Genomic DNA, 24320 nt, shown 5'->3' on the forward strand with positions numbered 1-24320 from the left:
GTGGGGCTATGGCCAAAGCTGAGGCATCACCCTCCAGCCCTCTAAAACCCCAGAAAAATGCGTGTACTAGAGGCAGGACTGTTTTCTTGATCTGCTTTCTTCTTCCGGGACAGAGAATCCATTTATTCAGTAATGGGAAGGGGATGATTTTTGCAGACAACATGCAGAGAGCATCAACCACTGCCAAAACGAAATTGAATGGAGAAAACCCACAGCAGCAGCAGCTAGTGCAGCTGCCAGCATCCGCTGTCTGCTCACCTCTCAGATCATAGTATCTCTTTTCAGGATTGAGGAGCTGCCTCCTTTTGCGAGGACGGCTTCTGCCAGCATAGCAAGCCGATTCCAGATGCAGAGGTACATAAAGCAGCAATTCAGTGAGTCCCAGGCATATTTGCTCTCTCGAACAGTAGGGCAGGGTGTCTGAAAATGGGATAGTAAACAGGATCACAGCTGAGGGAAATGCAGACCTTCAGCCAGTTCCCAGGCATGGGCATGAACCTACTGAGCAAATAAATACTTACTTCTACAGTAATACCTTCTATGTGGCAGTTAGATATATAAACCAGTAGCTTTGGGTAGGGGCTGCTTCAGGAGGAACTTCTGACTGTTGTGAGCATGTAATAGGTATTCTTGCCCTCCAAATGGTTGTGTTAAACCTCTGGAAAGGTTTTTTTAGTAAAGTATGAGATATAAAGCTTTAGCTCTATATACCTGGTGTTCCTAAGGCATTTGACCAGGTATTTTCAAAAGGGTTGCAAGCTAGTGGCCAGTGCTATGTAGAACCAAGCTTTACCAGTGTGTTAGATCACAGCCTAAACCAATGGCAAACCATCAGTAGCATGCAGAAGTATTTCAAACATGCATTAAAAATGTTTTGCTTTACCTCTTGACAAATAAAAAAAAAAAAAACCAAAAAACCAAAACAAGACATCTCCTGCCCATATTTACCTGATGATGTCAGCTTGTGACCTGCCCCATCCAGCAGCTGGTTTCTGCCATCTCTGTACTTGAGGTCCTCAGTTGTTCCTCTGTACCTTCTTCCAGGCATGTGGTGGGATACAATCACACACAAAAGTTCACTCTTTGCTATGAAATTAGTCACTGCTGCCATTGACACAGATTCTTCCTTGCATCATAATGTTTAATACTAAGGAAAGATTAATTAAATTTTGTGGAACTCTGGCTCAGGTGGCTCATTAGAGACTTGTTTGCTTCTTTTTATTTAAATTGTCATTAGTTTGCATTAAGTTACATTACAAGTTGTAGCCACTTTCCCCTTCTTGCACTCAGCAGATCAACTTAGATGCTTCCAGTGTTGTAAACAATGCAAGTTAATTAGCCCAAGTAACACTTGCTCCCCAGGAGTGACTTTTCCTGTGGTGTACTTCCTGCCAAAGGAAACCAAAAGCCTCATAAGCTTCGAGGAGGAGGGATGGGCTGTGAAATTCCACTTGGAGGCACATATTCACTCTACAGAGTCAGTACAACATGCATCCCTCTGAGTGAGAAATCCCACTTCTCCCATTGTGGGAGGTGGTGAAAATTTCACATAACACAACTTACATGTTTTAGAAGCCACAAACTCTGGAGACACTTTCACGCAGCTGGATGCAGTCACCAGTGCTGAGAAAAAATGAGGACCCTGTGCTTATGGCTATGCCTCCCCCACGGCCACTTGTTGGGGACACCCATCACTGTGGCCAGAATCGCCCTTGTCCGACCCACTGCTTGGGCTGCTCTGGCACGCACATGTGTGCTACTGAGCAGTGACCTGAGCAAACATAACTGACTGGGCTGAAAAACAGCTGAGGAAAAACGTAGTGTCAAGAAATATTTCCTTTTTAGTCTGAGTACAGCCCATCTGGTTCATGCCAGAGTGCTTCTGCACACGGGCAGGTCAAACAGAAAATCTCCTCAGTCAAAACATGGCAAAAATACAGTTGTTCAGTCATGAGTGTGACAGACCCGCTATGTTGCTCTTACAAACTCGATCAAATGTCTCACAGTCCTTTGGGCTTATCCCACAACTCGAGGCCTGGATGGCAGATGCATTTTCCATACGATGGCCCAGATGACGGGCCACAGCCCCAGAGATGGCCCATTGCACAGACAGCTCTCCACTTCACAGGGGACGGCGAGCCAGGGCAGGGAAGCCCACGTTGCTGCTCCCCAGCCTAGCCACACATCGGCTTTCCTAGCTTCTCTGAACGCTATCCTGCCGGTTTCTCCCGTATCTTCTGGTTTGGATGTAATGACCTACTACAGGGGTATAGGACCCCTTCCCTCTTCAGATACTTCATCTGTCTCTTCCCATGTGCTCAGGCCAGCCTCCTCAAGATGCTCCTATCAGTTCTTGTCACAGCCAACTGGACAACTTCAAAGATGCCCTTTGAGTCGCAGCACTGTCTGCAAGGTTTCAGCTGAGCAGGCCTGGCTGCAGGGCGAGTGTTGGAAGGAAGGGTCAAAGTAAGGGCTTCAGTTAAGCAGGAATTTCTATCAGCTTGCATTTTGGTGGATGGGTTTATGTTACCTAAAATAACTGAGCAGACAGTTTTTGATATGAGAAATCCATCAAAATTGCCCTGATGATATGCATGGAGGACAGATGAATGAGAGCAGGAAACGTTATTTAGAAAAGCAAGACATGAGTCCATAATGGCAGAGAACAAAGGAGGAATGCATTTCCAGGATGGGGTGTTACTGGAGAGTTGCTATGAAATATGATTAAAAGCTGGTAGAAAATACAGGCTGTGCAAAACTGATGTTATCAGGTTCAATTTCATTTCAGTCATTCAAGGTACTGAATTTGAGTTTTTATAACAACCAGTCAGTGGTCTCAACAGTTTTCCCTAGCTGAACGTTTATTATCAGGTTTTTCAGATTAAGGCAAGAATAGTGAGCAGCTCATGTTAAAATACAAAGTTATGAGCACATTTTTCATAAGTTATAAAAACTGTATTTTCCAAGCTTCAAGTTGTCACATTGCAAGGAAAGGAAATTAGAGTGTAAATCCATTTGCAGCTGCACTTTATTCCAAAAGTAATCATGTGGGAAAACACAAGGAGTTTAAAACATCTACTACATAGTACACTCAACAGGTAAGACATCCATGCCAGAGAAAACATTTTCAAAGTTTTCCAGCCTGACACAGAAGTCAGTGGAGTCAATGACATCCTGGGTATCTGCCTGTGCGATACACACACTTTAGCTTTTCTCCTACACTGCAGACACCATCCGACATAAAATCTGACAAGGCCTTTCATACCCACTGCTTACAACCTGCCCTGGCACTGTCTGAACTGAAAGGTTTTTCCCTGCGCAACCTGTCCTATTTTTTTTTTTTCAGGATCTGAATTTAGCGTTAGAAGAAAGAAAGTAGTTCATTGTTCACAGCCTAACTGATGTATTTCTGCACCAGCACCTTTGTAGACAGCTTCTCTCATAGGTATGAAAGGACATTGCATCAAGGATGGCTGAACAGAAACCAGTCCCTCTGATGCTCCACCACAACTAGGACAAACCTGATGCCAACAGGACACCCGCAGGTAAGAGCATGTGTTCCCTTGCATGAGGCTGAAAATTAGTAGCACATCACCTGTGGACAAACCCCAAGGCAGTCCTGCCACTCCCACCCGGTGGTTTTCACTAGGTCCTCAATTTGTTGGTTGTTGTTGTTGATGTAACACAGAAGAAATATGTATTTGAAAATGGGTGCCAACGTTTCCAAATCATTTAAAGGGCCATGATGTATCTGAAGACACCATTGCCAGAGTCCACTGTGTATGTGCGGTTCCTAAAAACTTATGATGCTGCCTCTGTCTGTCAGGAGACACCACAGTGCATATTCCCAGGAGGAAGTAAGGCATCACAGGAGAAGGAGTACTGGGGAAAATAAAAACAAAAAAGAACTGGAAGAAAAATTACATATTGTTTATTCTAAAAACTTGGTTCTTTGAAAGAAAACCACTTAATTTCATTGAGACCTAAATGTTTTGCCAGCTAAGAAATTTTGCACAAGTCTTTTTTTTCCCCTATTTACATCTGATTACAGCAGGGTGCCACATGTTGAACCAACCTGCTCAGGCCTCATCATATTTTACTTGAAATTATCTTCCACAGAGCTGGAAAGCTGAAGCGAATTTCCAAATGAGTTAGGCTGCAGTGAATCAGCTTCATTAATGTAATAAAGCTTCAAAGTAGAGAATTTATTCCAGCTGTAGCAATCAAAATGTAAATAAGTACAAAAACTCAAATAAATCATCCAAATATTTGGGGGCATTATATCACTTTTGGGAGGTGTAACACTTACACCAGCACATCAGGGAATGGAAAACTGGCTCACTCACACTCAGGAGATTCATCTGAATCAGATAGCAACGCTATTGAATTAGATGGTGCACAGCAGGACGGCACTAGACCTCCCAGTATCCAGACCCTAAACCAATAGTGCTGTTACATAATGTTCTGCATCATCTGTTATTCAAAATACAGTAATTTTATTCAGCAGTTGGAAGCATTTATCAGTGTAAGGAGGGCTTTCTTCTGCTAGCTGTATGGGCTGAATACTGACTATTTTCCTTATTTACTGGAGAAATTTGAGTGGAGTGCTGCCAGGTTAGACACTACACTAGTAGCAACTGCCATGTAGCTGTTCCATCCTGTCCCCAACACTGTCACACTGATAGCTCCTCTTTCTGCACCAGGAGACAAGTCTCAGTAGCAAATAGAACTTCTTACTCACAGTTTCAGTACTCATGAATCCATTTTTTTTTTCCTTTAAAACAGCTATTTGATGCTTTATTTTCTGCCAGTGGATGGTCAGCTTGTGTGAACCTGTTGAATTACCTTCCTCCTGCTCCTCCCTCTCATCTGCCAGTTCAACAGCGGGCTCCATGAAGAGATGCATTGGGCTTTTCGGCACAGGCTGTGCAGGGAAGGCAATTAAAAGACATCACAATATTAAAATAGAAATGTCACTGTCTCACATCCACAAAGATATCTTTCGTTTGATTGGTGGACCATTAAAATACAGGCCCTTAATGAAGATATAACTGGCACAAAGATCATTTTTGGAATATGAATCCACTCTTCTGATTAAATCTCCAAAACCATTATTACAGGGCTTTTCTTTTTATAACCTATCTCATTAAAAAAATATTTGGATCCTTCTTGTTATAGTTAGCTCAAATTCTCTCATTAAGTCCTCTTTTACGATCATTTTTCTCATGCTGAAGTTCTTAAGGGGAAACAAAGCTGTTTTCTCCAAGGGGCTTTTCCTTTGTGCCCCTCGTAAAGAGGACAGAGCAGTGATGTTCAGGACAGCTGCTCTGCACTGTACACAACCAACCAGCCAGAAAAAGCAGTGAAAAATGAAGCCCCAAAAGGAAACACATTCATATTGATGGGTCCCTGAGGATGCTTCAATGATTTCACAGGGGTTTAATGAATAGCAGGTGTCACAAGCGTGGTACACTGAAAATATCACATGGAACAGTCTTTAAACAAAAGTGATCTAACAACATAGCTTATACAAGGTTAAAAGAAAATGAAGTTTCTGTGTAAGATCATGACAAACCATCCAACAAAAGTCAAAAGGACTAGCATTCTCCATGTATTGCTGCCAATTTCAGGTCCACAGTTTTCAAAGTGGTAATTCCTTCAGGTGCTCACACTGCAAATGCAGCTCCTCAGTATGAAGAACAACATGGTATCAGTCCTGTCAAGGATTTGTATTTGTCTTGTTGTGGAATGAGACCAGTTTGGAGGCTTATCTTTGTTGTATTTCATCCTGAATGTTGGTGGCTCCAGAGATGTGGCCTGCTTTATTACACCTCTCTGTGCATTAAGCTTCTGATGACAAATGGTCAGATATGGTGAAGTTATGCCAATAGCCTTCAAGGTAGGAGAAAAACTGGAAATTAAGTATTTTTAACTATTTTATTGTTGCAAAGCCAATTGGCCTCTGCCAAGGCTTTAGTGTCTGTTCCATATGAGAAAATGTCAAAAGACATTAACTCCAGCAAAGACCTTACAAACCGAAGAGGAGCTGGAAGGAAACCAAAGAGGTGAAGTGATGCACAAGATTCCATGACATGGTAATGCCAGGGAAACCAGTCTTTGAGATTCCCAGTCTGGCAATCTGTTTTGCTCCCAACAAAAAATGAAGCAGGACTTTCATAAAATCCTACTGTCAGGAAGGCAAAAGATTTTATGTCTTCACCTAGAATATACTAGCAGCGTACAAATGGACCAGGTAACCCTGGTGCCTACTGCTGTCAGGGTCTGTTCAGCACACACAGGCAATTCCTCTGGCCTTACCAACCACAGAGCCATCTCTCCCCCTAAAAATCATTCACATGGTTGCTGCTAAAAACAGCAAATAAGGGTCTATATTGGAAGCATTGCATTCACCTTAGAAAGGATTTGAGAAGTTGTTTCTTTAAAATATGCACACACACACAGAGTCACTAAAATATTGGCAGCTTTGGCTTAGTCTCAATAACAGTCACATTTCTAGACTGCTCAAGCCCTGCAGTGCCTGGTAAAAACTAAGAATCCAGGACCAAGTTTTCCCCAGGATACACCAGTATGATGAAGCCAGTGGGAACACTTCACAATTAGGAGGATCGAAGCATTCCCGGGTTGTAATTGGTCTTTGTGCACATCAGCGCAGCTGTTCATGCACGGGCTGCCGAGCCACAGTTACTCTGCATGCTCACCGGGGTAATAGACTGCAGCTCACTGAGTTAATTTGTATTTAAGTCATCGAGGGTTGCCCTTCTGTAAATAACTAAATTTCAACTTCCTATCTAAAATCATGAGATTTTGTTGTTACAGCATTGAGGCAAATATGGTACAGCTTTTCAATCTGAAGCAGTAGCCCACAGACAGCAAGACAAGCATCACTCTGCAGATAACCTCTCATCCTACTTTCCCTCTCAGCCTCAGGAAGAAGAAATGTTTCCACGGAAGTATGCAGAGCCAGCTGGGGAATACACTGGTGTGAGCAATGAGCTGGCAGCTCTGGTTCACATACATTCCAATCTACCCACCCACAGCACTGAAATATGTAAAAATACCACGATCAAATAAGGCTACTTTTGCCATTGACTCAATTGCTTCCTGTGAGACCGGTTCTGTTACCTGCATAGAGCTTCCCAAAGAAGTACACTTGTGATTTTTTTTAAAACTGCAGTGTAAAAAGAATTGAAGACGTGTGCCATTTTCTCAAGGCATCAATATTTAATACCTTTCTTGATAACCTAAACTGCAGGTTTCTCATTCTCCAACTTCAAAGCATTTAGTGGTCTAACCTAGTACATCACATTACATAATTAAGCCTTTTTTTTTTTATGCTGAACATTAACTCTGAATGTCCTCTGCACATGGAATGCAATACCACAACACATAGGCATCCAGGCCACAGAAGTATGTAAATCTGTTCAGCATCCCTTAAACCACACAGCTCCTAGCCCTAGCCCTGCTCTGTAGATGACCTGTCATTTCTTTGCTTTTCCAAGCCAGATTGATTTGAAGATCTAAAATGACCTATCATACTCAAATATTAAGGAAAAAATACGTTAGTGTTCAGAAACGCCAGAAAATAAATACACACAAGGAGAAATAATTTAAGCTATCCAAATGTTTTGAGTGCAAAAATAACATCTGAAAAAAAAGGTTACGGATGTCGTTATGCTCTGAATACTGAAATCATCTTCTCATTGCAGAGTGGCAGTGCAGAAATAAATAAAATGTTAGTTTTTACAGGTTTTTTTAGACAGAAATAGAAAATAACATGGAGACACAATGCTTTTAACTAACACACTGAAATGTGCTGACCATGCAGGTCTGGTTCAAGGTGCAGCTCACACTTCCATGATGTTCTAGCAGGGACAGAAGTGACAAAAACTCTTAGGAGTAGATGGAGGGAATGGGAAATAAGAAAGAAGAGGATAATATCAGAGCTGTTTACTTGAGAGAAGAGATACGTGAAAGCAAACAGAAGTACAAATATAGTTAAGGTCACACTGGGTGCTCTATTTGCTAAGATGCATCTGGTAAGGTGCATCTATGGGCAGGAACAGCAGTGGATTTAAAACTGAACAAAACAGGACCTGATTATCATTGCAGCATTTCTATTTTGGGTAAAAATCTAAATGGAGTAACAGTTTGAGATTTGAATTTTCATTAAAAACCAATTATTTTCTTGGTTGGTTAAGACCTACTGTGAACTCTCTGGCAGGTGAGAGGCATAGTCAAAGAGATAGCTACCATTTTTTGCAGGGTGCTTAGAGCTGTCTAGTCCTATTTGAAAGTTTCTCCTATAGCAAAAACCCTCAGCATCATCCCCACTCCTATTTTTAAACATAAGCTTTTCACACACATTTACATATGAAATAAAAAGGGTAACAGGAGCTAACATGCACTGCAGTTTTCAAAACCCATATTAGGAAACACTCACTGTGGCCAAATCAATGCAATAGCAGTTTTGTTCCTAGAGAAAAATCAAAGTTATTCCAGTCATCCTAATTCCTACTACTTTTATCCTCTCCAAGGTACCCAAATGGTTCTTCTTTTATAACTGCAGTAAAGGAACTTGAAGGCATGTCAGCTACCAGAAGAATAATACAATTTGCCATATTTCTCTTGCTGGGAAAGAGAGTAAAATCAGCATTGTGATATTGTGGTACCACTGCAGAAGCTTTTTCTTTATTTGGCAGACCTTCCAATTGATAAAACTATACCTGCTCAGAAACTGGGAGCAAAACCTGCCCAAGGGCTCTGTTCTCCCTTGAGCATAAATCTATGCCTGTTATGGTTCCTACTTGATTTGCTTTTCCCTGTGCAGGACAGAGGGAGAGCTGCTCATAACCAAGCCTCTGAAGTGCCAAACGTCATCAGACTCCAAAGTAATTAGTGGAACTACACACTTCAATAATGAAAGGGTCTTAAGACTTTCAAATCTGGTTAATATATTTTCCTTCTCTACTGTCCTGTGCTCAGATTTTCTGCTCTTTGTATTTTTCATAGCTCTTTACCTACAGTGTGCAATGTTACCAGCCTGACCCCCAGTATGCAGCATATGTGGTCTTTGAAAAGGTTCAGTGATCTCACTAGACGTGTCACGCCCAACTAGCAGGCTAAGGTCCACTCTAAAAAGAGAGAACGAAACCACCAGACCTTGTGCTTTTGCAGCACAAAGGGTTTTTTGAGGATTATTGCTGCTAAATTACACCTGGAGCTGCATGGAAGACACTGGAAAATGTCTTTGACCTTACACTAACCTTGTGTAAACAATGTTAATCATGATTATCTTCTGTGTTACAGTCCCCTGTTGCCTATTGCAATGCTAAGAAACTTCAGTGCATTATAATAATTATTGCCATAGTTAAAGAACAATAATCACTTACATTATAAACATAGATTATTTTTAACAAGTAAGATTTAGGCATGCTGATTTAAACAGAATGCAGTCAACCTCTGTTATGATCATTCTGTGTAAGCTAACCAGTAGCAAATAATAGATAAATAAATAGTCAATAAATTATCCCCACAGAAATCCCTTGGGGGAACTTCTAGACAGAAATGGGGAAATCAATGCAGAGACCTTCAGTGTATGGAACTGCCTTTCTTCAGTGGAAAGAAGGACCGAGTTCCAGCTGTGCTGTACGTGGGGGGATGCCTGCTGAAGCGACTGCCAAGTGGGAGGAGAATAGCAGTGGCAGAGGATCACACGGTAGATTAATAATGCAATTTGTGGAAGCCATGGTTTGAGCTTTGTACTGCAACAAATCTGCAAGGGGAAGCTAATGCTGCCTGTAAACTGTTGGAAGAAGTAGAGCCAAGTGGCTCGTGTGATCGACGGGAAAAGTCAGCCCAATGAGTAGGGTGGATGGTATTTCTGTGTATATAACAATGAGCAGACTTCAGCTGTTGGCCTTAAAACAGGGTGGTTTGTGTCCAGATTGCAGGAAGACACTTGTGGTCACACCAGGTGAGTTGCTCCGGTTGCTATGAATGCTGCTGGCAGTGCTATGCACGATATTCCGGACTTAAAAAGCTTCCATCACCCAGTCACCACTTAAATTATTATTATTTTTTTTTTAGTAAACAGAGTCTTAGGGGGCTGATAGTTGCCATAGACACATCAGCAAAGACTCAAAAGAACGATCTGGGAGAATACGACTGTCTTTGAACCAGATCCCAAAGGGAATCATAAGCCGAAGCGGAGATGACTCATAGATGCACAGAGAGGAACCAGCTACGCGGGCAGGTGGAGCTGGGAGGACAGCCCGGGTACAAAACCAGCCCAGCTCTCCAGCCAGAAGGCAGGAGTCACAACGGTGTTTCCAAATCGAGTCGCACGGGCTGTCCCCTGCACCACCCAGTCCCTATAGACTCCTGTTTCTTTCATGTGACTGATGGACTTGAACTGGGCCTTTGATGGAACACCACTGCAGCCACCCAAAGCTGTTCAGATCGCCCTGCGTTACTGTGCAGAACAGCTTAGCCTGTCCATTGCATAAAAATGAAGATTCAAGTTCAGATCAAGATTCAGTAGCCTGGGCACACTTCCTTTTGTTTCATGAAAAGGGTCTGTTTAGACAAAAATAGGGGAGGGTCCCTTTAAAATGGCTTTCTAGCAGAGGACAATAAGCCCAGCAGTCTTTACTCATTAAAAACCTCATTAAGAAAATAATTCCAATTTTATGTCTCTCATATTGTCTGTGCAGTCATGTTTATCCTGGGAACAAATAGATGGGACTGTTCTGCTGTGAGACATCTGCGGGCAACCTTTCACCTCCTGTCTGTTATTTTTATATTCAACATGAAGCACATTTATCCAAACAATGCTTTGGATTTATATATTGACTTCATCCCACTGCCTCAAAGAACATTATTCTGATTGCCAGGGGTTTGTTTATGCCCATTTTGTGTAATAAAGGAACACTTTCATTAGCTGATGAGAAATCCTGGAAAATGGGGTTCTGCAGAACCCCTTAGGAGCACCGTATGAACCTTGCTCCTTTAGCTCCCCTGGCCAGACAAATGCTTATATCCTAGAAAATATTTTAATTGCTCCACTAAACCCTCAATTTTGTTTTAAGTCTTGGTTAACCAGAACATTAAACAAGCTTGCAGATACCAAAGTCATAGGAGATGTGAGATGTTGCTGCCATTTTCTCCCCCCCGGTTTGCTCTCCTCCATGCTTACCTGATCAACCTCCAAGAGTGCTGCCACACCAGGAGCACTCCACACCTCCAGCTTTCCCCAGGGATGGCATCGTTCTTGCAGGACTACCTCCTCCTCCTCGGGCTGGATGCCGCCTCCACAATCCCCCAAAGAGCTGCTGCATTTCTGCAGCCAGGACCACCTCCTCCTGCAGGCCCACCGAGATTCCTGCACTGGTGTCTCTCAGAAGACAGTGAAGCTGCAGGTTGATGGGGCAGCCTCAGCTCGGCTCCCGCGGCTCCTCTGCTCAGGGAGCCTCATTCAAAGCAGACTTCTCGCACTGAAAGAATTTTTCATAATTGTCATTTCCATGAGTTAAATTAAACTGGGAACGTCAAGCACATACTGTCAGCTTTAGCTTCAGGCACCTTCGCCTTTAGGTAATCCCTAACAGCAGAGGATGGCCCAAAGCAGGCGGCAGTTTTCAAATCAAACCAACGGCGAACAAAAACCCACAGGTAAGCCTTATTCATGGGTGACGCTTCGTCTCGTACCATTTAACAAGGAAGACACACAAGAATGATACTATTGTTCATTTTCATATCAATTGGCAGAAATTATCTTTATTAGAAAAATGAATTTTTCATCTATTTACAATTTTTACATCATTTTATACTTGGCACGTGTGTTTTCCCCAAATAGTTATATACATTTCGGTACACACAGACATTCAAGTCCCCCATTCCCTTAATGTTTTTCTACATCTTTAATAAAAATTAAGAACACAATACAATTTGTAAGACAACCATAATTATATATTTCTCTATCATAAAAAGTTTGAAGCAAACATATATTTTTTTAAGATATGTTTCAAAATATTTATACAGTATTAGCACTCAGTCATGCACTGGGTTAAAACACGGTGGTGGGGGTGAAGTGCTGTGAGACGGTGTGCCTGACGTGGAGGGGAGCGTGCCCCCAGCTCCTCCAGGCTGCGCAGTGTGCCGCTGGGGAGAGCCCCCCACTGGGGAGAGTCCCCCGCCGGGATCCCCACGGCGGGGCAGAGGGTGCAGGGGCAGCCCTGGCTCTGTAACACGGCACTTACAGCCACGTGTGTACAGACACTTGCGTGTTAAAATCCCTTTCAGTTTGCTGAATCTCTCCAATAAACCATGCAGTGACTGGAATGTCAAAACTAGATTTTAATGATTCTCTTTTTCCCCAAACTCTTTCTTTTGAAGAACTCATTAGACTATGAATTTTATAATGAAACTCTGGATTTTCTTAAAAATTGATTATTTTATGCTTGATTCTATTTCACTAATATTCCTTTATTTCTACTCTAACATCCTGATTTATTTCCCCAGGTGTTAAGAGGTCTTCAAACCTCTACTGTTCTTTGCTAGCAATTGGAAATTTATGACTTACCCTTTGGTTTGAAATATTTCACTCTTGAGAGTGTTACAGTAAATGGCACTAGTGAATAACAGAAGTGATACGCTTTTTAATCTACTGTGTACAAAATCAAATGGTTCCAAGATTTCTGGTAAGATGTTATTTATGGAATGCAAATTTCTTCTATTGCAATGTAGATTAGTGCTCCATGTAACTAGTACAAATTAGTACACTCGGAGTTTTTTCCTCCATCAGAACAAGGATACTTTTCCAACTGTACTAATTTTCTTTCCGAGAAAAATCTTAAATTAATATTGTGAATACTTATTTTTTCAAGATAAAATGAAAATAAACTGATCTTAGGATGATGGCTGAAGATCCAATACTAATTTTCAGCTACATCCTTTTTTTCAGAGTTGAACTGCAAAAAACTTCTAATCGAACTGATAATAGCAACGCATTACCTGAAACTGTTAATGAATGGTTGTAGAATCATTGTCACCATGCTGAATTTTTGTCTTGCCCCTCATTCTCCCCCAAAACTTTATACATATACATATATATAAAGCTTATATATAGCTTATATATATATACATGTATGTATACAAACACTAATCACGACAACATATGAAATTTACATTATTCAAGTAAGCAGGTAAAAATGTTTTTAAAAGGGTAATTTGAGATTTGAAAACATTTCTGGTGGTTTTTGTTTAGCAGCACAGAAATATTAGTATTTCATCTAAGCCAGCAAAAAACGTTAAACAGGATGAAAGAAAGCACAAAATGCCCTTCAGGTTTAGCGTAAATTTGAATCTGATGAACTAAAAATTGACATTATTAACTCACAGGTGAAGTGCTTCTGAGAGAACCTGAAATGTATGGATGCAAGTTGTGCATAAAAATAGCATACTTAGTTAAGAATCAAGTAGGAGTTTGCCTAACACATTAATGAATTCTGGTGGTACCTTCTGGTTTCAACAGGGAAGACACAAGCTATACTGTGCATGTGCACGTGGGCGTGAGGTGTGAAGACAGAGAGATCAAGCTGTTCTTCATCAGTGCAAAATGGACGTGCTGAAATGAATAAGACTATTTCAAAATATTATAGCTGATATCAAGTATAAACTGTAAACAGTTCTTATTAAAAATTGCACTAGTGTCCTTCCTAGCTTCACATCATACATGACACAACTTCCATACCTTTGCAACATGAGGTTTGGTACTCTTTTTTTTTAATTCTGAGCCTGATCTGCACTGAGGATCTGCTCGCCCGTTGCTCGCTCACACATCCCTATTTAAGTCAAAAGGTGTTTTGCTAAGTTTTGAATCCAGACCTAGGCCAGGCAAAAAGGAGCTAACCAAAATTTTTCTTCTTGCAGATGAAGGACTTGGAACCAAGTTCTTTTCCAAGACACACTCATGATGAACTGCAGACAAAACTTGACCATACAGAATTTTTGGCTTCTCAGTCAAGGTTGAAAAATTAATAACTATCCAACACTCCCTTTGGAAAAAAGCTCAGGAATTACCTCAAACAAATGATTCCGAGGTATTTTTTTGTCATAAGGTTTAGTTAGAGCACTGTAAATTTAGAAAAGAAGCTGAATACCACAACCACCTCTTGGTTAAAATCTCCACACCGTCAGTAACAACGAGCTCAAACACCTGTGTGTTGAGAAAAGTGACCACCAAGCACCAGGGCTGGCCGCCGCCGCTGTGCACCCCGGGGTTGCGAACCGCCCAGTCTGCAGGGCAGAACCCGGGGCACACACCAGCTGGTCTTCCCTGGGAACTTCCATTTTACACACCCTTCCTCAGCTACATTAAGTACCATGTTTAACGACCAGCTGTGGATCGCGTAGGCTAACACGGGATGTTAAAGTCAGTCACCAGGCCAATAGCTCCTCTCTGGCCATGAATTTTCAGGCCAGGATGAGGAGCCATCCTTTGCCTAGGGCTTTGCTATTTATAGCGAATACCGGCAGGAACTCTCCTCCGATGTGTTTGCAGATGTCCTAGCACAATGCAAGCCTGATCCCAGCAAGTTCTTTAGCCTCTTTTGTAATTGGTATCAAAAACTGCAATAAACGCTTCTAGAGGATTTGTGGATTTAGGAGGTTTGGAAAAGAAATAAGGGAATGACTTAAAATAAAGTGCTGCTGAATGTGTCCCACGGCTTTGGGAGATTACTCACACATGGCTAGGTTGGAAAGTGTATGCACGCACGCGTGTGTATACTGTATATATATTTAGGTTAACAAGTTTAAACTATTAATAAACAGCTTCTTATGGTATTTGGTAATTACAATATCAGGCTTGTATCATTCAAAATAGTGCAACCTACATAGCAATATACAGGAAAATTACACACATTGTTCCTATTACCATTAATATGCTTGTGCATATCAAGATGACAGGATACCCTTTTCCATAGGATTAACCTTTTGCATATTTAATTGTATTCTTTGGCCCATTATCCTGTGAAACCTCGTACGACAACATAAAGACTTTGGCTTTAAAAAAAAAGAAAATTCCTGTTTTTTTCAGTGACTTTCAGAAACGTAAGTAGAATTCAAATCACTTTAAAAATTATCATTTCCTCCAGAAACCACACACCCTGCAGCCCACCACAGACCACCCACTAGTGTGGATATCTGTGAACCTCCAACTATTTTTTTTTCCTCTTTTGAAGATTATTTACACTTCAAATGTTGCACAACACATTCTCCAAATTTTTTCTCAAAAAAAAAATATTCTAATCTTGTCCCAACAGTGAAAAAGAAAGGTCTCCCTCCCCAGTAGAAGGGGAAGGCGCAGCAACCTCATGAGGGCCTTCAACTGCATCACTATGAGTCCAAGTGCAGGTTTGCAATGTGAAACAGAAGCCAAAGCATATTTCCGAAAGGTTTTTGCCATTAAACACCATTACTAAATGGGCTCAATAAAAATTATAAGACTAAAGAATCCTGTAGTAGTGATGTAACACAAATCTCTTCAAAACTGCTATTATGTACTGCAATGCACAAAACAAATAAAAACAGTATTCTCATAATGCATTTGCTGAGAAAAACATCATTTCTTATAATAGTACTAGAAGTGCAAAACAAGACATTCTCCATTAAAATTTCATGTCACTGTAAATATTACCATTTGTCCACATTAAAGCTTAGTACCATTTATGAGAAGTGAGGAAACCGTCATCAATTCCCAAGCAAAGTATCATCTCACTTGGAACTTTACAGTGCACTGAATAAGTATCACAATATTTATTGGTATTTATTTTCACAGTTTTCTAACGTGCACATAGAAATATAATTTGTGAAATATATTAGTGAAAACATACTAATACAAAAGGGAAAGGACAAAACATCTAGAGTATAACTGCTTATCACCACTATTTTTAAGAGTTGGAAAGTCAAAACCATCTCGCTTTTAAATATGTAATATTATATTTAGTGTGGTTATCTACTAATAAAGGTATTGCATGACAGTGTTACAGCATGTTTATATTCTCTACTAATTTAGCGTTGTTTTCAACACAGGTAAAGAATTACGCAAAAGGAGTAAAAAGTGTCATTTAAGCACAAAACAACAAAAAACCTGGTAAATGGTGAGGTAACTGAATTTTCTTATATTATTTCTGGTTCTTAAATTATAGATATGACAAAATTATCACAAAATCAACAGTGAATTCTTACAGCTGTAAGACTGGCATCCATCTAAAAAAATGTTTCAACCACAGCAGATATACTCTGCAGTATGTAACAAAAAAGCTCATGAACCTGCAAGAAAGACTAAATGCATTTTCACTGCATTGCAGGGCAATGCACACTTGTAATCCTGACTTCCAAACTGCAGGACATTGGAAGAGCACATGTTTTTAGAGAGCATACTCTGTACACAGGTCGAGAGAAGCAGGAAAAAAAAAAAAAAAAGCTTGACTGTGGTGAAATAAATGAGGAGCTTATTTACAAAGAGTGCAGCAACTCTCCCCAGCAGAGCAGAGAGGAGCAAGGCAGGATTTCTGCTCCTGTATAACAGGACAACAGACACTAGAGAGCACAAACAGCCACCTCTCCATCCCACAAACAGTGCTGCGACACTATAATGAGGGTGAACATGGGATTAAGTCCACAATGAAAGCTGAGCATCGACAAGAAGTTTACACTATGTACAATACATGCACATCAGACAGAAAAGTCTGCATGATCAATGTAGGAGACGTGACGGGCTTGAGGCTACACCATTTAACCACAGCTTCACAGGTGACTGCAGCCAGAGCAGGTTGAGCCTTTCTTCTACCACACCGTACCCCTGTCTGTACCTGCACTTATGTCCACAAATAAACACACATCTGTGATTAAACTGTGCTCCCTCCTAGGGATAGTAATACCGTCCCTCCTAGGGACAATAATACATTGCTAATACATTTAAATAAGACAACACAGGCGAGTTTGGGCAGGGAAATGGCTCATATCATAAGTCATATTTTAAAAGGCCTTTAAGTTCTTTCAGAAGTTCCTTCAGCACTGTTATACTTTGAAGGCTCAGCTCTCAATGGAAGGAAGTTCAGATCAAAAAAAATATCATTACTAAAATAAACAATTTAAGTGTATCACTGGAAAACAATTTTTATGTTGCAAAACAGATTGCCCTATACAGGAAAGATACCTACTTTAAAGGGACTTTCGAGCTAAGATAGGGCTACAGCTGGGAAAGGGAAAGTTTAGCAAGAGTGTGTATGACACTCCACCTTGAAAGAAGCACGTTATGTGATGATTAACACTTAACACAATCTAGCCAAACCACAGGATAGTTACTGTTCTATATTAACTAAGAAAGGATTTTGCCATAAAAGATCTGCTTTCACTAGGTTTTTTATATGAAACACCTTAAATGCAATGTAAAACAACAAAAAGTTTCACCCCTTGAATTCTTCCTACATGCAAGCTGACTTTTAGACCCTCAGATTCATATCACAATTCCTGTTCTACATTGATGAACCCAGCAAGGGAAGGAGCAGTTCCAAACTCTTCCCCATCACTAAGATGCATATGCTAACACTGCAGAAATATGAAAATAGCAAGTTATTCTACAAGGAATAGTTTCTGACACTTCTATTTCATGCTCAATAGTCACGTGGTATAAAGAAAACAATGACACCGACTAGGCTGGGAGTACTGCAAAACCCACGAACGACAGGTGCTACCTTAGTAACTAGTCGCATAAGCACAGGAACCTATATGCACCTGCAAGGTTTAACTTGGTGCTCACTTGCAGATTTAACTAGTGGATTTTTGAGGCTGGGGTTAAATAGATCATCACTTTTCTAAGCCCACCTAACTGAGATGCCTAAGTTAGGAGCCTATACTTTCTAAAAGGTCAAAAGAGAGAGGTAAAATCTTTCAGGACACATCACACACACACCAGCTCCTAAGCCTTCAGTGCTCTGAACTACCTTCCCCGGGGAGCTTTCTCTCCCTCTCCTCACTGGCAACAGAAAGACCTTAGCCTTCCAGCACAGAAACCTAAAGCTACACACAGCTCTAGTTTTTGCTTCCTTTAAAAGATTTCCTCTAAAAAGGTATATTTTCACCAAGAAAAATACACCCCTGATTTTCCTTGTGAGCCTTATTTCACCTCCTAAGTATTCCTGAAAGATCAGAGAGAGACATGTATTTATGAGATGCTGCCAAAACACAGTGAGCTGGTGGTGGTTTGGTTTCTGTTTGTCCGCAGCACTCTTTCTCCTAATTGAGCTTCTTAGATAGCAGAATAAGGAATTCTCAGCAAAAGCTGCAAAAACATTAAAATAAATTTTCCAGAAATACAAAACCTCTTAATTTTCCTTAATTTTACCTTATATATTAAAATATCTTATTTCCATGCGTTTAAGTTAGTGGGTGGCTACACTGCTCTAAGAAACACAAGCAGAACACAAAATCCATTTGAAAGGAAAAAGGAAAATTTACTGCGGTGAGAAGGGAAAGACAAAAACATGAAGAAATTCTACAATGTCTTTAAAAGAGAAAAAAAGCAAGAGGCAGGTACGTCTATGTAGCTGGTTTTACCTCCATGTACCTACTCCATTCCTCAGCAATTCAATATCCTGCCTCCATAAAAGTTGTCGTCCAGGAGCAGTGTAACACTACAGGACATGCTACCAAGAATGGCCCATATCATTTACAGCCTGATTCAGTTCCAGCTGGAGTCACGGGAAATCTTGGTGAAAGGAATGACCAACAAACTGCTAGAGCTGTAATCAGGAAAATGTAACAAGTCACCAGCACCATCCAGAAAGGTACAGAAAGGATGGCCACTTATGCAGGAAGATTCTTTTCTCCTCTTCAAGAATAGCAGCAGCTAGAGTGAGAGAGAGGGAAATACAGAAAGTCTTGATCTCAGTTTAATTGAAAGTCAGTGCAAATATATCAACAAAGCTCAGGCAATATTCAGAATTCCACACGCTCTATGGCTGAGTCTCACAAGCTGTGGCTTGTGGCTCTACTGTTGAAGATTTTTCTTCAACTTCTTGGCTGCTTCTTCTTTACAGGTATAAATCTGCAACCATACCAGCTACTCGCCTACAGCCCTACCCTGTAGCCTTTTCTTCCCCCTTTATTCGCTCATATTATATGCCAAGATCAAAACAACAAATGCATGCAGATTCTTATTCCCTCTACTTTCAGTATCTGGGGGTGGGGGTTTTCTCCTTTAAGGCAGCACCTTTTATTTCCATGTGAACAACTGCTGTGCAACATTATCAAATTTTCCCTCTGTCTCTTCAATTTGCTTTGGTTTAGGGGAGGTGGTTGTATCATGTATTTGCGGCTAGTAACAATAAAACTCTACAGTCACCAGAAATCTGCTCAAATCAGAAAAAGCAAACACTGCAATAATGTATTTCTTTCCAGCTAACTTGCTTGTACCTTTTACAGAAGGATAAATCCACCTGGATTTAGGATGGTTACATTTGGATCTCAAGAGTTTACTTAGAAATGTTGTAAATGGGAATTTTTCTTTCCCACAATCTCACATACAGTACTTGTATATGTTGAATTATGCGTGCCTAGTTTGATAGAGATGATGATACCAAAGACTTGGAGCAATCAGCAAATATTTTGAGAGCTTTAAGATGATGCGAAAAACAAGAGCCACCACTGAGTTTTAGGATTCACTTCATAAAATTCTCAGTGATCTGCATGGCAGGTTTTGGTATGATATCGACAAATACCATATCTGCTGAAACACACCAGATAAAATCTTAAGTATTTTGAGCTATTTAATATACTATGATTTGAACTGGAAATTAAAATTTGTCTGAAATATTTTTATTAAACTCATTACAACAATATTTATGTCTTCAGTGCATTTGCCGTCCTGTAGACCTAAGAACAATTGTATCCCCATGTCTCTGGGAAAAAGTTTTGGTTCATGAAAAGTAGTGCTGATCCCATAAACACCCTCGCCTGGCTTGGCTCATACAACTGTTCCTACAAAAGGTGACTCTCTCTAAAGGCAGGTAAGGATCTTCTGTTTGCAGAAACTGGATCTAGTGAGGAACCAGAAAGCATATCATGTGGATCAGGGCCAGTAATTGTGACCAAATGTCAAATAAAGAATACTCAAAACATATTTGTTCTGGAGGCTGTACAGATACCCATAAATATGCTTTCTGAACATACTTATAAAAATGTATACTAAGATTTTTGGAAGCTGGAAAGGGACTAGGAAGCCCAAATCTCACCATGCTTCATTCAGGTCAGAGAAAAGTTAGGGTAACGCTCACATTTCCCCATTCACAATGGTTTCCCTGCTCGCTGCTCCTCAGTGAAATGAGGGAATAATGTTTGAATAGTCTCAGCTGCCTCTACACAAAAAACCCTACAGCAATTCTCAGAGTAGCAGGAGAACTGGAGAGCACCACCTGTGGAATGCTGTCAGTAGTTAAATGTATCAGCAGTTACATTTACTTCAGTTTAAACGTAATTACAACTGTAGACTGTTCTCATGAAAGGCTTCCTCTCCTCCCTTCCACCCTCCCTTATGGTCAAAATCTAGTGGTTTTGTGTTTCCCCAGGGGGTAAGGAGGGGTGTGTAGCAGATATTTTATTTGTGAAATAATCTGATTGATCTTTACTAGAAGTAAAAGTAATACAACATTGCATCCCTGTTATGTGAATAACTTTGCATACCAGTAAGTGATAATAAAGATACTGTTCCTTAATTGTGTGTGCATATATTCAATTTATATAACAGACTTCATCGGAGAGGTTAAAAAAAAATGGTCTGATGTTCAACAAATATGCACAATATTCTGGAAGGAAGAAGTCCCTCAAAAGGTGTTAATCCTTCACTGCGTATGCAAATAAATGGTATTGTGCTCCTCGTTGATTACACTGAACATATGTCTGTCGGTGTTTGATACTGCATTAGCAGCTTAAATACTATTAACACACAATTAATTAGATGTCACTACTACACTATGAACAAAGAACTACAGTGGGTTGGGATTTGGTTTAGGAATTGAAGGAATAAAAGAAATACTATACAACCCTGAGTAATCACCAGTAAGGGGCAAATGCAAACTTACATACATATTAGGCCTCAAGGTTACTAATAAAATCCACAGCTCCATAGTAAGTGCCGTATAGTGATATCTAAAAATATATACTCTGGATTAGGCAGCTGTGAAATTTCTGACAAGATGACTGCAGACTTTCCAGTGAGCTTAGTTTGCAATGGCAAGTGCATGTGGAATGTAAGAAAAGCATTTGTACATTAACATTAACCAATATCCATGGGGCTTCCTGGTGGTACACAGCAGTTCACATGGCTGGGCCTACAGCCTTCCCATTTCTTTTCTGTATTCTAGAACAAACATCCTAATTTTGTGCTAACACACTGTATTTTATTAATTAAGGTCCAGGGGCGTGGTTTTTTTTAATTATTATTTGGCTTTGAAAATGATTATGAAGCTAAAATATATTTTTGAAAGTCTAGCTTTCTGTTCTTAAGAGTCTTACTTTTGAATCTGTGCAAATGCATTCCTAATTCTTTTTGTCTGTGTCATACTACATGCATACCATATTGCTTATCCAGTACTAGAAAATCATTAAACATTTCTAAGGACAAAAGTACATTGAATGATACTTAGCAACATAAATTAGAATGACCAAAATAGTAAAATAATTAGATACAAAACAGCATAGTTGCCAACATATACTGGGGCTATTTCAGTACAGCTTGCCATTTATATATAAAGCATACATAAATGGCTATTTTTTATCCTTTTCAACAAGACATTTTAAAAGGATGGTTGAGAGCATACTACTAGTTTGCCTATTCAGGTACAAAAGTACATTGGGGAAGGGAGAGGTTTCTGTATCATTTACCATAGCAAGATACTGTTAAAGGATAAATTCTCCCTCTAAGATGGTGGCAACTATTTTTTCCCTATAGATAAAGTGTTCATGGAAAATTTAAACATCTGATTCAATGCTAGGCATTTTCTTACACACACGTCTATTGCTACAGGAATTTAAAACCCTTGGAGTTGAGTACAAGCTATTCCTATTTGCAACGTAAGGCAAAACATGCTCTGAAATGTACATGTCATTATGGATCCGACCATCCCTGGAACAGTATGATGCTGTAGACTTTATGGATGACCTTAAATAATTATCATTTCTTCCTCTTGTTGGTAATGAATGTTTATAAAGATCAGCTGGACTTCGCCTAAGAGACAAGTGCTGCTCATCACGATACGAGTGCTGAAAGGGATTGTCATCTGAGTGAACAGGATACAGCGACTTGCTCCGCTTACTGTCCTCTAGAGCATGAGTTAAGAGTGAGGCCTTGTTGCTCAACAGTTTGCTTGAGGGAACACTAAACATGCTTGCATATGGACTACTTTGTAGAAATTTCTCTCTTTCTTTCAAGCTTATACTACGAGAAGGTCTTCCAATATCAATTTCCCTGGATTTATCAGCGATATTATCAAAAGAATGTTGCCTGCTAATCCTCAACTTATTTTTTTTATGGTATTGTGGAGCGTTGTTATGTGACCAACTATGCTCATAGATTTCTTCAGGAAGTGATAAGTTCGTTGTGTCCTGCAGCATCTGATCTTCTTCAATATCATAGAGGTTCCCCATCCGCAAGCATGCGTCGCATTTATAGGGGGATCTGCTCGAATAGTGTCCCGCATAAGTGGGCAAATTGGAAAGACAGCTCCTGCAGTGGGTGGAATTCTGTCTGTATCTATCGTTCATGTCAACTAGGGAAGCATTTTTATCTTTTAAAGTGTAGTGCTTTGCATAAAGTTTATACTGGTCATTATTTGGAAGACTGTCTTCATTATGCGAGGGAGTCCTGTTAGCATGTTCTGCTTTCCTGTAGTTGTCATTGTGATCTTGATAAACATCAGGAAACTCTATAGTTTCTGGAAGGACAATGTTTTCAATGTACTGAGGTGTGTCCAAGCGGAATCCTGGCTCCTTGTCAGCATCAATCGTGTAGATTTTATCCCGTGGAGAGCTCTGTTTGGTTTTCAGATATGTCAGTTCCACTTCACTACAGTCTTTTGGGTATTTTGATGCTACTGTCCTTTTTTTAAAATTGTCCTTGGTTTTGTGGTGCTTGTTGTTGTTTTCAGGTTCCATATGGCAAGTAGCTCGGCTTGATGTCTCTGATACATCGGAATGGACAATCTCTTCAGGAAGGTATCTTTGGCTTTTCAGTGAAAGCTGCCTATTTTCATCTGACCCATTGTCTCTCTGGGAACCTTGGCTCTGACGTACAGATTCTTGACGTAAAGATTCAACAGATTTCCTCCAAAGTTGCCTGGGTCGGGAGTTCACTTTTGTTTCTGCTGTTACCGCAACCTCTACTGTGTTTGGATTGGATTCATTCAGTGTGAGAGGATGCTGACCTTGGAAAACATAGTTGTTAAGATTGTCCTTGTGTCGATTGCTAGGAAGTGTTTGCAGTTCACTCATGTTGTCACTAAAAAAGTTGTCCTTTGTCTGAAAGGATCTGTTATCAGAAAATATCAAGTTTCCCTTATCCATGACCATGTCCATAATCAAGGAACCTCTTTGAATAAAATCAGCTGTTCTTTTGGGGGAGTTAATTCTTGAAGGATTGATATTGGTCATATTTTTTGCTGTTCGCAGTAGTTTTAACATGTTGGTTTGGGAATTGGTCAAAGTAAAGTCAGGAGACTTCTTTTTCTCTTCAATGTGTACTCCATGAATGCAGCTGTAAATACCCTGTAATATGAGTAATATAAAACATATTAAATCACTAGGTGCAAATTTTACATACTTCCATTCTATTTTTAATTAGCAATAAAGAAAAATTAAGCATTGCTTATCTAATGACTGGAAAGATTAAAAGCACATATCTACCCTTTTAGCATTTCCTTACAGTGATATGGAAAAATAACTTCTGCTTTATCTGATGGAACTGTAAAGGAGAAAAATTGCCAGTATTTTACAAACCAGTGGTCCGTGTTGGCCTCTCCTGCTTATTCCAGAAAACAAGGTTAAAAGGGCGCCCAAAAGGTCTCCAAGTTACAGAATGTAGGTAACCTTCAGTAATGGAAACCCTTTATTTAAACCAGTGATCAAGTTACCCCTCTAGATAAGCCTGCAGACAGCCTATTTTCTTGGAAGTTAAGGCACCCTTCACTTTCACTGAAATAAAAATGCTTCTAGTCATCAAATTTTAGCTTTTCTGTTTCCTG

At 40.2% G+C, this 24320-nt stretch overlaps 1 protein-coding gene across 2 annotated transcripts in view; it reads right to left on the reverse strand.

Moving 5' to 3' along the window:
* Nucleotides 1–15228: 15228 nt before the first annotated feature.
* GRIN2A (glutamate ionotropic receptor NMDA type subunit 2A) overlaps nucleotides 15229–24320 on the reverse strand; it is a 188681-nt gene continuing 179589 nt past the window's right edge. The window contains exons 14-15 of one of the 2 annotated variants that reach the window (XM_037386722.1): nucleotides 22184–23844; nucleotides 15229–18934 (exon numbers count right to left, since the gene is read on the reverse strand). In XM_037386722.1, the coding sequence (XP_037242619.1) occupies nucleotides 18919–18934; nucleotides 22184–23844 (1677 nt within the window). In that variant the 3' untranslated portion in view covers nucleotides 15229–18918. Of the gene's footprint in view, nucleotides 23845–24320 lie in introns of both variants that reach the window. The other variant, XM_037386721.1, reaches the window with a different exon arrangement.

The sequence above is a fragment of the Falco rusticolus genome, chromosome 4 (genome assembly GCF_015220075.1).
Source record: "Falco rusticolus isolate bFalRus1 chromosome 4, bFalRus1.pri, whole genome shotgun sequence".
Taxonomy (NCBI): Eukaryota; Metazoa; Chordata; class Aves; order Falconiformes; family Falconidae; genus Falco; species Falco rusticolus.